Source organism: Vigna unguiculata, chromosome 9, assembly GCF_004118075.2.
Source record: "Vigna unguiculata cultivar IT97K-499-35 chromosome 9, ASM411807v1, whole genome shotgun sequence".
Lineage (NCBI taxonomy): Eukaryota > Viridiplantae > Streptophyta > Magnoliopsida > Fabales > Fabaceae > Vigna > Vigna unguiculata.
Window position 1 is genome coordinate 35,783,306 of NC_040287.1, and position 12,145 is coordinate 35,795,450.

At 35.7% G+C, this 12,145-nt stretch overlaps 1 protein-coding gene across 2 annotated transcripts; it reads right to left on the reverse strand.

Moving 5' to 3' along the window:
- Positions 1-5,699: 5,699 nt before the first annotated feature.
- LOC114164625 lies at positions 5,700-9,415 on the reverse strand. 2 transcript variants are annotated; one of them, XM_028049360.1, is made up of 6 exons: positions 8,892-9,415; positions 8,190-8,280; positions 7,928-8,085; positions 6,550-6,577; positions 6,250-6,358; positions 5,700-5,999 (listed from the first exon to the last, which is right to left on the reverse strand). In XM_028049360.1, exons 1-6 carry the CDS (start codon positions 9,099-9,101, stop codon positions 5,918-5,920), a joined length of 678 nt encoding a protein of 225 aa, XP_027905161.1. In that variant the 5' UTR covers positions 9,102-9,415; the 3' UTR covers positions 5,700-5,917. The 2 variants fall into 2 exon arrangements, with proteins under 2 accessions (XP_027905161.1, XP_027905160.1); XM_028049359.1 differs by having other exon boundaries at positions 7,928-8,088; positions 8,892-9,412.
- Positions 9,416-12,145: the final 2,730 nt, after the last annotated feature.

Below are 12,145 nucleotides of genomic sequence, written 5' to 3' on the forward strand. Positions count from 1 at the left end.
GCTACATACAACCCAATTTTTAATATAGAAGCGCTATGCGTTGCACACGATTTTAGATTATACCAATTAAAAGCAATGGGACTACAGATTTAATGCGCCGAGACAATTTCAAAAAAGAAAAAACATGGTAAAGGATAAACAACACACGGCATCTCAATCTCGTTCTTTAAATTTGCAAATCACTACCAAACATGTTCACGGAAATAATATTCTGACATAATTCTTAGGAATAACGTTCTGTATTGAGTGCCAGAATCACATCAGTTCAATGAAGTTAAAGCACAAATAAGGTAATAAGTATTTAAATTGCAAGGATAAAGAAATCAGAAATTGAGAATCGAATGCACTGATCCAGTTTAATTGAAAACAAGAAAAATACAGAAGGATAGGAATATCCAACTGCCCAGAGCCAAGCTCCTAAGAAGCAACCACAATGGTCCTCCTCCAAAATGACCATCCCCCCCCCCCCCCCCCCCCCCCTTTTCTTCTCTCTCTTCTAACCAACTTATTCTTCCTAGTGTGCCACGTCATTCTTCCTAGACCGTTTCCTCTCATACACCTTGCCCCACCTATTCTTACCATTCTCTTCTTGGATCATGGGCTCTTTAAACCCAATTGTATTTGGGTCTGTATCAATACCCTCTTCTTGAAATAGAGCCTTGTCCTCAAGGCTGAATTCCGGAAATTGGTTGTGGATGGTAATCGTATCCTCCCAAGTCGCCTCCTCAACATCTTGCCCCTTCCAATGTACCAATACTTGTGTTTTGGTCTCCCCCCCTTTTGTGTTGTTCCTAGTCGCCAATATAGCCTCTGGTATCATTAATTCGACTCTGTCATCCTCCAGCCCTTTGGGAAGATCCTTCTCTACCTTGTATTTTCCTACTGCCTTTTTTAATAGGGATACATGAAACACGGGATGAATTTTCGAAGATGGTGGTAATTTCAAACGATATGCCACCTCCCCTATCTTCTCCACAACCTCAAAAGGTCCATAATATTTAGCATTCAGCTTTGACTGCACTCTATTCATGACAGAATGTTGTCTGTTCTGTTTCAACTTCAAAAAGACGAAATCCCCCACAACAAAATGTCTCTCCTTACGATGCTTATTTGCTTGATTTCTCATCCTGTCCTGAGCTCTGAGTAAATGAGATTTCAACTGCCTCAAAGCTTCATCTCTCTCTACAAGGTCTTTTTGGACAGCCTCCACTCTCACTTCCCCTTGAACCACTTGAACAATCTTGGGTGGTTGTCGACCATACACCGCTTCAAAAGGAGTCATTCCCGTAGATCCATGGTAAGTTGTGTTGAACCAAAACTCAGCCCAAGGCATCCAAATCACCCAAGTCTTAGGTTGATCAGTGATGAAACATCGTAAATACGTTTCAAGACACCTATTGGTTACTTCCGTTTGTCCATCCGTTTGAGGATGGTAGGCTGTGCTCATTTTCAGCTTGGTTCCCTGCATTTTAAAAAACTCTTTCCAAAATACACTCATAAATAAGGGGTCTCGATCACTCACAATAGAATTCGGAACTCCATGTAGCCGCACTACCTCCTTCACAAAAATTTCAGCAAGAGTCTTCGCGCTATAAGGATGTTTAAGAGGCACAAAATGACAGTATTTTGTCAATCGATCTACAACCACCAAGATTGCTTCAAACCCTTTTGATCTTGGTAATCCCGTGATGAAGTCAATACTAATGTCTTCCCAGACCCTCTCCGGAATTGGTAATGGCTGCAAAAGACCACTAGGGGCTGCTGTAATATATTTTTGTCTTTGGCACGTGTCACAAGCTTGAACATACTGTTGGACGTCTCTCTTCATTCCTTTCCAATACAAATTTGCTGCTATCCTTCTGTATGTACGATAGAACCCTGAATGACCACTTTGAGGAATAGCATGAAACTCTTCCAAAAATTTCGGAATCCAAACAGATTTCTCCGAAATGACTAGGCGATTTTTATAATAAAGTACTCCTTGTTTATAAACAAATCCCGCACAGAACTTCTCGCCACGTCCTTGCTGCACTTCTTCAATTATTTTTTGCAACCTTTTATCTGCATGTACTTCAGTATTGAGCTCTTGCCAATCCAACCATACTGGGAAATAAATCATATTGTTCAGCCCCATTTCATCTTTGCTACGAGACAAAGCATCAGCTCCTCGATTCTCTTTCCCCGGCTTATAAACTATCTCAAAATTGTACCCCAAGAGTTTTGCCACCCAATTTTGCTGCCCTCCCGTTGTAATACGTTGTTGTAATAATTGTTTGAGACTTTTTTGATCAGAAAACACAGTGAATTTCCGCCCCAACAGGTAAGGTCTCCAATGCTGTACTGCAAGTGCCACCGCCATCAATTCTCGTTCATATGCTGACTTAGTTAAGTTACGGGGACTCAACGCTTTGCTGTAGTAAGCAACAGGTCTCTTGTGCTGCATTAAGATAGCCCCAATTCCTGTCCCGGAAGCATCACACTCCAAAAAAAATTTGTCATTAAAGTTTGGTAATTGCAACACAGGTGCTGTAGTAATCCTCCTTTTAAGCTCCTCAAAAGCTTCTTGGGCCTTTTCATTCCACTTGAATCCATCCTTTTTTGTCAACTCCGTGAGGGACCTTGCTACCTTACCATAATCTTTAATGAATTTACGGTAATATCCCGTAAGCCCCAAAAACCCGCGGACTCCCTTCACATTCGTAGGGATAGGCCAATCAATAACACTACTCACTTTATTTGGGTCAACCGCAACTCCTTGTATCGATATAATATGACCCAAGTATTCGATACTTTCTTGCCCAAACGTGCACTTTTCCTTGTTCGCAAATAACTTATTGGCCCTCAACGTACTCAACACCTTTTCCAACAATTGCAAATGTTCTTCCCAGCCCTTACTATATATGAGTATATCATCAAAAAACACCAATACTCCTTTCCTTAGCCAATTGCGGAATACTTCATTCATAAGTGCTTGGAAAGTGGAAGGGGCATTCATAAGCCCAAACGGCATTACGAGATATTCGTAATGCCCCTCGTGTGTTCTAAAGGCTGTTTTCGGGATATCCTCCTTTCTCATCCGCACTTGATGGTAGCCCGAACGAAGATCCAATTTTGAGAAGAATTTGACCCCATGTAATTCATCCAAAAGCTCTTCTATCACTGGAATAGGAAATTTGTCCGGTATCGTGGCCTTATTTAGTGCTCTATAATCCACACACATGCGCCACTTGTTGTTTTTCTTCTTTACTAAAATAACTGGGCTGGAATATGCACTTTGGCTATGCCTCACATGACCCACCTCCATTAATTCCCTCACTTGTTTCTCAATTTCATTTTTCTGGTGATAGGCATAACGGTACGGCCTCACATTAATGGGACCTTGCCATGGTTGAAGGTTGATACTATGTTCCTTCGCACGTACAGGTGGCAGCCCCTTGGGTTCATCAAACACCTCCGCAAAATTCTGCAACACATCATTTAGCACACGTCTCTGTTCTTGGCTCAACCCATCCTTTTTTATTTCCCTTTTTTCCTCCAACAAGCCAAACATTGACACCAACAACGAATCTTCACGAGGTGCTCCTTTTAACACTCTCTCTCCTTGATCCGTTTTGACTCTCATAATCTGCCTTTTCCAATCCACCGTAGTTTCCCCTAATGTGGTCAACCAAGACATACCCAATACCATATCCATGTCCTCCAAATCGAAGAGAAAAGCATCAAGTACAAATTCCCCTTCATCGAATGTCACCCTCATTCCGCGACATACACCTTGAGTTTCAGATTTATGCCCGTCTCCCATCAAAATTTTCATGTGTTGCGTCCTTTCCCATTCCCAACCCAAGGCTTCAACCAACTTCCGTGAGATAAAGTTGTGGGTTGCTCCACTGTCTACTAGAAACATCATTGGGATTTCACCCACCTTTCCTCGCAACTTCATCGTTCGTGGTTGTTCCTCCTTCCCTTTCGTCATAGAGTACAAACTCAATGCAGTACATGCCCCTTCGACATCGTTAACGTCATCTGCAGTATCTTCTATTATCTTCTCTTCATTTTCTTCGCATTCAACTCGTATCTCCTCATCAATCATTATGACCCGAAGTTGTTTAACGGGACACTGATGGAGCGGTCCAAATGAACCTCCACACTTAAAACATAAACCCTTTTTCTTTCTTTCCAACAACTCCTGATAAGAAAGGTGACGAGCCCCTCTATCCTTGGGCCCATTTTTGCTGTTCTCACCCCCATCATTTTGTGCACTTGGGCTTGACCCTTTTCCTCCCCAACTTCCATTATTCTGCCATGGGCCGGTTTTACCCAACACATGCGAAACGGGTCGAGTTCCAAGTTGGGTCTTTCCCTCTCCACGTGTCTCACCTCTTCCCTGCCACCCCCTGCTCCTACCATAGATTTCTACGTCAATAGCACGAGCTACATTCATCATTTGTCCCCTGGAAAGAGAATTCGCAACATGTATACTTCGCATCCTTGCCCGGAGTTCGTCCTTCAATCCATGTGTAAAGTACGAGAAGTATTGCTCATCTTGCATACTAGGCACCTGAGCAATCAGACATTCAAAGTTTCGAATGTAATCCTCCATAACCCCAGTTTGCTTCAACGAGGTCAATTGATCATAAACACTTCCTTCTCCCCTTCCACCATACCTCTCCAATAACTCTCTCTTCAAGTCCTCCCATGACAGATTTTCATACTCATTTAACAGAGATTGAAAAAAATGTATCGTACCCCCTTCCATACAAAGTTGAGCAAGACTCACTCGAACAGCTTCTCGTGTCTCTTGAACGTTGAAATAAATTTCAGCCCTAGCAATCCACCCTGCTGGATCTTCCCCATAAAACGATGGTAACTCAATTTTCTTCATCGATTGACGAAATTCCTCCAAATCATCTCCTTCGAGTTGTCTCAAACTTCGATTCCCACTGGACTTCACTGTTCCAGGACTCGACTTTCCTTTTGTTACTGATCCCTGGCCTTCACCTTTTTCCTCAATTTCCTTCGAAAATGTTGACATGAGATTAAGCAGCTTCATCTGATTTTCAGCGGCCTCCTTACGTAACGTTTCCATCTGATTCTGGTTCTGCAATGATTGTGCAACAAGCTCCTCAACTACGGCTTTGAGCTTGGTGACTTCTACTACAAGCTCTACTCTCGCATCTCCCGGCTCCTCAGTTGCTGGTTCTCCCTGAGCATTGTTTCTCTTCGGTGGCATTGTTTCTAGATAAAAGAATTATCCGGCAGGTCGGACCACTTAATAACTATTTAAATTGCAAGGATAAAGAAACCAGAAATTGAGAATCGAATGCACTGATCCAGTTTAATTGAAAACAAGAAAAATACAGAAGGATAGGAATATCCAACTGCCCAGAGCCAAGCTCCTAAGAAGCAACCACAATGGTCCTCCTCCAAAATGACCATCCCCCCTTTTCTTCTCTCTCTTCTAACCAACTTATTCTTCCTAGTGTGCCACGTCATTCTTCCTAGACCGTTTCCTCTCATACACCCTGCCCCACCTATTCTTACCATTCTCTTCTTGGATCATGGGCTCTTTAAACCCAATTGTATTTGGGTCTGTATCATAAGGTGTGGCGGAATATGGACTGAGGTTCAATTAAAATCAACGAGAAAAAACACAAGTCAGGCTCTCAGACGTGGAGGGAGATTATGTTTAAGGCTTGAGCTTTGAACTACAGGCGGAAACATTTGATAGTAATATTTACAATGTCAAACTCTGTTCAAATCAATTGATATTTACAATGTCGAACTCTTTCAAATCAATTGATTTGTGGTGCAAAGAAATTGATTTTGAAATCAGAGGCGTCATGTAAATTGCAGCGAAACAAGAGTTAAACTAAACTATTAACTACATCACAACTTTGCTCCAAGCAGCACGGGCAAATCAGAGAAGCTTCGATATAACATGGCAAGAAGTCCAGAATGCTTTAGTAGCGGCCCTAAGAATAACAGGGTTTTGATATATCCTGTAATGAATTTCAAATGCAAAAATGAAACTATTAGCCAAATAAAAGAGGACAAATTAACTGAGAATGACTGTCTTGTTATACCAGATGTGAAAAACAACTATGATTACTAAGAAAGATGACACACAAGGCATCTTAAACGTATGATATCAGATACAGCAGGAAAATAGACGACCAAGTTATGTTAAGATTACGAATGCAAGTTATTCCTTAATTATGAAAAAAGGATGGGGTTGGAGTAACAACTTACCCTATGGCCGTAGCACCCCAAGATGCAACGTTATAAATAACTTTGCTCCCATCCCAAGCCTTTCGTAGCTTTCCCTTTTTCTTTTTCACTGAAAATGTCTTGCTAAGCGCTAATAGAACAAAACCATAAATAGTCAGAAATTATTTCCCACTGTTTTAGCTACCTTACAATGAACTTGTCTCAATACGATCGTAGTAAGTTATCCCAATATGATAAAAGAGTTATTTCTAGCTTATCCCACAAACATATGGAAGAATAACAAAAGTAAGGTATATACTAGACGAATGCCAACAAACTCACCGTCCTGGAGTTGAACAGGTGTTAAATCCTACAAAAAGCAAAGAAATCAATTAGAGAGAAGAAAGAAATGTAGAATATGTTGGTTGCAACTGATTGTAGATGGATTTCATAAAACAAAAATATTCACAGCCAAAGAAGTGAAAGACATTCTTTATTACAAAATGCAAGTGATTGTAGCCCAAAACCTGAATAAGAAGGGCTACAGAGAAGCAGACTATGGAAAAGGCCTTTATATTAAATGGCAAGTTGCAACTTATTTCCTCAACATTAAACAGAACTTAGTGGACATACATACTTTTGGAGAAAACAGTCATTATATAAACTTAAACTTCTCAGTTAAATATTAAAACCAGAAGTTTCCAGTTTGACTTTGTAAAGAGATAGTAGTGGTATATAATATTATCAAGTAGCCATGTGGCCTGGCATGGTTAAACATCAGTTTATGAAAACCATAATAGAAACATAGAGCATTTATTGCAACACCAAAATAGAGTTAGTGTCAAAGCAGACAACACTAGTGCAAAAAGATAAAAAAACACTAGGCTGATGAGAGATCATTAACTGGATAATGGAAATATATATTGGTAAATAACACTTCCTATATTTATTTAGTAGATTTTAATCTAAATATTAAAAGTAAGACATAGAGAAATAAAAATATGTGAAATGCCAAAAAGTCCTTCATTGTTTAAATGGCATAGTCGGATACAACCGCATCACAAAAATTCCATGAAAATATGACATGTAGCCAATCTGTGCAAAGAAGTCTAATACATGCCAATTCAGAAAAGTAAAAAAATTGCAATTAGTACAGTTCAAAATTGGTGTGATTTGACAATATATGAATGAATTGCTTGACTTTTGCTATTCTGAGGACAGAAAATGGAGGTTTCTCAGTCAGGTTGCAACAGATTAAATGAGGTTTCAAAACCAACAGGAGAAGCATGCCTATAGCTTCCTTGCAAGTTATTTTAGTGTAAAAAATGTTCACATGAAGTATTTTATTTAATATACATCCTCGGTGTATCCGTATCCAATATTTTTTAAATGTTTTCTATTTTCATATCACAAACATAATCGACTTGTCATGACTTGTACACGTTTCTGCGCATGGAAAGCAACACATACAAAAGAGAATTTTAAAGATGATCTGAAAAGAAAATTCCGCAAAAGCTTTTGAGAAACAAACATACAAATCATTTCCCCCAATTGGAATTTGCACATTTGAAGGTATAAGCAGATACAATAAAGCAAAAAGTCCAGTGTACATTGAAGTTTGGAGTAAAAAAAAAGGATTATCACAGTTTTCAAGAGAGAAGCAAAAACACGTACACACAGTATAGAGCAACTGAATAACAAGTACACACATATCACATACCTTGGTCTGCTTAATAGATAGCAAATATGCAGCCATGAAGCATGCGATGCCCTCCACTATATCCTCTTGTCTAACAAGGACATAATCTTCTTGGTCTAAGTCATCACGTTGGCCTTCCCAGAGATCATTTTCACCAATCATATCCCAAGAATTACCTTCTTCTGCCACAACCAAGCACTTTTTTTCTTTTATTATGATTCTAAATTTGAAACAATGGAGAGAAAACATTGATTACTTAAAATCACCAAAGTGCAGAAGATACCATCTATATTCTTCGAAACTGACGCCTGAGCACACTCCAACTTTTGAAGAAAGGCAGGGCATTCAACTCTTGATTTGAGCATATCACGTAACTGCATTGAGACACATGGGCTGTGGTGTTAGGAAGAATAATCAGCTCTATTGTATCCATAATTACCCATATTAAGGTAGTGCTAAAATCATACTATTAACAATTATTCCGTACCAATATCCTTAAGTCTGTAATGAAGAATTTTCAAAACAAAACTTATATGCAAGTCTTTAGTCGCTTTTGGAGTTAATCTGATAAAAATTAGAGTTTCACCTTTCACGTAGAAAAGGCTTGCCTTCTGCCATCAGAAACAGCTATGGAAGTGTATCTAAGTTTTTGTCCCAATATTTTATCTATTTTTAAAATACTAAAAGACTAATTTTATTAACTGTCCCTTTGACCCCGTATAAACACTACTACCAAAGCATCGATGACCAAATCAAAGTCCCTAGCAACACAACACAGGCTACAAAATCCACTACGATAAAGAGCTTGTATCACTAGAACAGTAGTAGCAACTACATGTAAATTCAACAACACATTTTTTTGTCATGAATGCTGTCAACAACAGCAGAAAAGTGATATTGATATGCCTTGTCACATTGGAAGAGAAGAAAAATAAAAATAAAAATTCCGTACAAACCGAAACCCTAGAAGGGAAAGAGGAACTACCTGGTCGGCATGAGGATCGGTACACGCAATGGCCTCAGCTTCGCCATCAGCGACACAATCCTCTTCTTCAACCTCAGCAGAAGAAGAAGAAGGAGAAGCAGCGTCGATCAATTCGAGAGCTCTCTGACACTGCAAGAGCACAGCCTCAAGGGTCTTCCTCTTGACGCGAAACGGGTCCGGGTCCGGGCCCACCGAAGCTTTGAGATCCATTTGCGTGGTTTAATGAAGAGAGAGAGGGAGGGATAAAGATTGTTGGTTGGTATCCATGGATTTACATTAAATGCTTCCAAACACTGTCTTTGATTCGGATTCGTTGTGCCGTGTTTTAGGAGGCGGCGACCACGACGGTGACGAACACACTACGGCGAGGGACGGCGACGGAGTTTACGGCTGCGTGAGGTTTGTCAATGAAACCAAAGAAGGGATTCCATTGGAATACAAATACAACACAATTCTACGAAGATGGGTTTCGTGTACTCCAATTGTTCCGTCTACACCTGCTAGTTAGCGTTACAACAACAACAACTCTTTTTCTAATATCTACCTTTTTTAACTTTTATCACGCCTTAATTATATATATTATTTTTGTTTATTTTATTTGGTTTTATTTTTATATTCAATTGATTGTTTTTTTATTTTTTAAAACTATTAATATGATAATTTTTTTATTCCATCAACAACAAAATAGTTGGTAAAAAATATTCAATATTTTATTTCACAAATAATATAAATATGGTTTATGTTAATTGACTAGAGAATTACATTACAGTATTGTGGTTTAAAAAGTTGAAAATTTTGGAAGGGTTTTATTAATAATGTGTAAAGAAACTTGATTAAACATTTATTTGTGTTTTCTTTAAGTAGCATTATTATAATTGTTTTTTTTTAATTAACTTTCCCACAAAAATGTTTAAGGAACTCAGAATTTAACTTCTCAAATTGATTTGTTTATCTTAATAAAATCATTGTGTTAGTCATTAAATGGTTTATATGATATGTAATAAAAAAACATGATAGAAACATTATGTTATTCTCTAATTTTCATAATAATTAAACAAATTAAAATAAACTCTAATAGATTTAATTGAATTAAATTATATAAATGATTTAGTTTATTATGAATGCCATCATATTTAAAAAAGTATTTTTGAATCTCATACTTATTCTTTGTTCAAACAATTTTATTTATAAATAGTTCAGTTTCTAAAAATCAAATTAGCGTGTTAAATGATTCTAAAGGTTCCATTTTTTAATAAAATTTCAAGTATCTTCCTTCTTTTTATTTGATTAAATTGGATTCTTGAAAAATTTGTTGCAAACTATATGTCATATATGTCATGTCTCGGCACATGCACATGTTTTTTTAATTCTTTTTTTAATTTTTAATTTTTTATATTTTTTTAATTGTCACATGTCAATTTGACATTATACTACGTGACAGAGACATTGTTATTTGACAGTAATAGTGTTACCTGTCAATATTAAATATGAAAAGTCTCAATGTAGTAATCTCTGTATTTATTATTTTATTTCAATTTCATTTCATTTCCTTTTAAATTAAATCAATTTCATCCGTATACCAAATTTAATTTATATACAAACTTTACGATGATTAGGCAAATGAATATAAGAAACTTTTGTTAATTAAAAAAAAATATTTTTAATGAAATAAATGTGTCAACAATAAAAAAATAAAAATGGGTGAGTTAAATTCCGTATATTAAAAAGGTTTAATGTTTTTATTTTGTAACTTTAACTCAATATTAAAATTAATCATCTTTAAATTTTTGACATAATTTAGTCGGTTAATTTTAAAATTATATGAATTTAGTTACTTTTAATCAAATTTTATTAAATTTATTTTATATTTCAAATATATTTTATAAGAATGTTTCATAAAAATATTTCAAATATATTTCAGTTGTTTATCATCTTTAATATATTCTGTTTAATTGTTAATTTAGAATTTCTTAAAACATTAGATAAATTCCATAAAATTTGATTAAAATAATTAATTATACATATATAAATACAAGAGATTAAATTAGTCAAACTAGACTAATTTCTATTTGTACCGAAATTAATGGGTCAAAAAGAAAATGTTTAACTTAATTAAAAGTTATATCTATATCAAATATCTTTTAAATTTTCATCTATTACTTAGTTTTTTAATGTAGTATTATTTGTTTACTTGAAAGTAAGTAACTCTAGGTAAGTAACCGATTCTCCTGTAACTTTTGGTGTAAGTAGAATCGATTGTCGTTGTTTTACATTCACACAAAATAAAATTTCGACCATTTATACTAAAGGAAAATCGGTTCTCTTGCTTATGTTTTTTGTGAGAATCAATTCTCAACACTTTCTATTTTCTCAATAATTGATTCTAAAGGAAGGATTTGTTCATTTACGATTTTAAAAAACAAAATGCAAGCTTAGTAATAAAAAATTAATAATACTTAAAATAGATTTATAAAATAATAAATAATAACATATAATAACATATAAATAATTCATATATTAATGATAAAAATGTAATAATATCAATACTAAAATTTAATAATAATTATATTTTTTATCACGGACATTTTGGCTATCTTACAATTTCATTTATTGAAATATTTTTTTTAACATTTTCGTCAATCGTTAATCCACAAACGTTTTATAAATTTTCTTGTGATTTTCTTCGTGTACTTCTCACCATTTTTTTAATCCGAAGAACTTAATTTTCGCTTTTTCTTTTTTTCTCAAACATATCATTTTTCAATTTATCAAATATTTCATTCAATCCAAACAAAATACCACAAGACGTTAATTTTCAGTGTAAAGAACTTGACTTTTCTCTGACATTTTATTTTCAAACCCTTAGTAGAATATTTTCATTGACATTTGGTCTTTTTTTTTTTCTCAATCTAGGATACTGTCAATACTAGTTTCCTGATCATGGGTGCATGTGATTCCTTATACTTTAATATTTACTAATTGTGTTTTCGCAAATAAATCCACGAAGAAAACATTTATCTTATCTGCTAAGTATTATTATTTCAACAGTTTTAAAAATTATATTAAATAATTTATAAATATTTGTAATTGGTTCAATATAAAACATTTATATTTTTAGATACTCTAATATCGAAATCCCAGCATCCAAACATTATTTATTTAGTTGAAATCCTAATTAGGAAGAGAAACACAAGTTTACATGCAGTGAACGTGTGGTTGTGACATGTGGAAATCTTATAATAAGAATACGAGAA

Coding starts and splice junctions, on each gene's coding strand:
- LOC114164625 (XM_028049359.1), bottom strand. CDS start 9,101: ATGGATCTCAAAGCTTCGGTGGGCCCGGACCCGGACCCGTTTCGCGTC. Junction 6,359..6,549: donor ACCTGTTCAACTCCAGGACG/GTGAGTTTGTTG, acceptor TTGTTCTATTAG/CGCTTAGCAAGACATTTTCA. Junction 6,000..6,249: donor TGGGGTGCTACGGCCATAGG/GTAAGTTGTTAC, acceptor AATTCATTACAG/GATATATCAAAACCCTGTTA.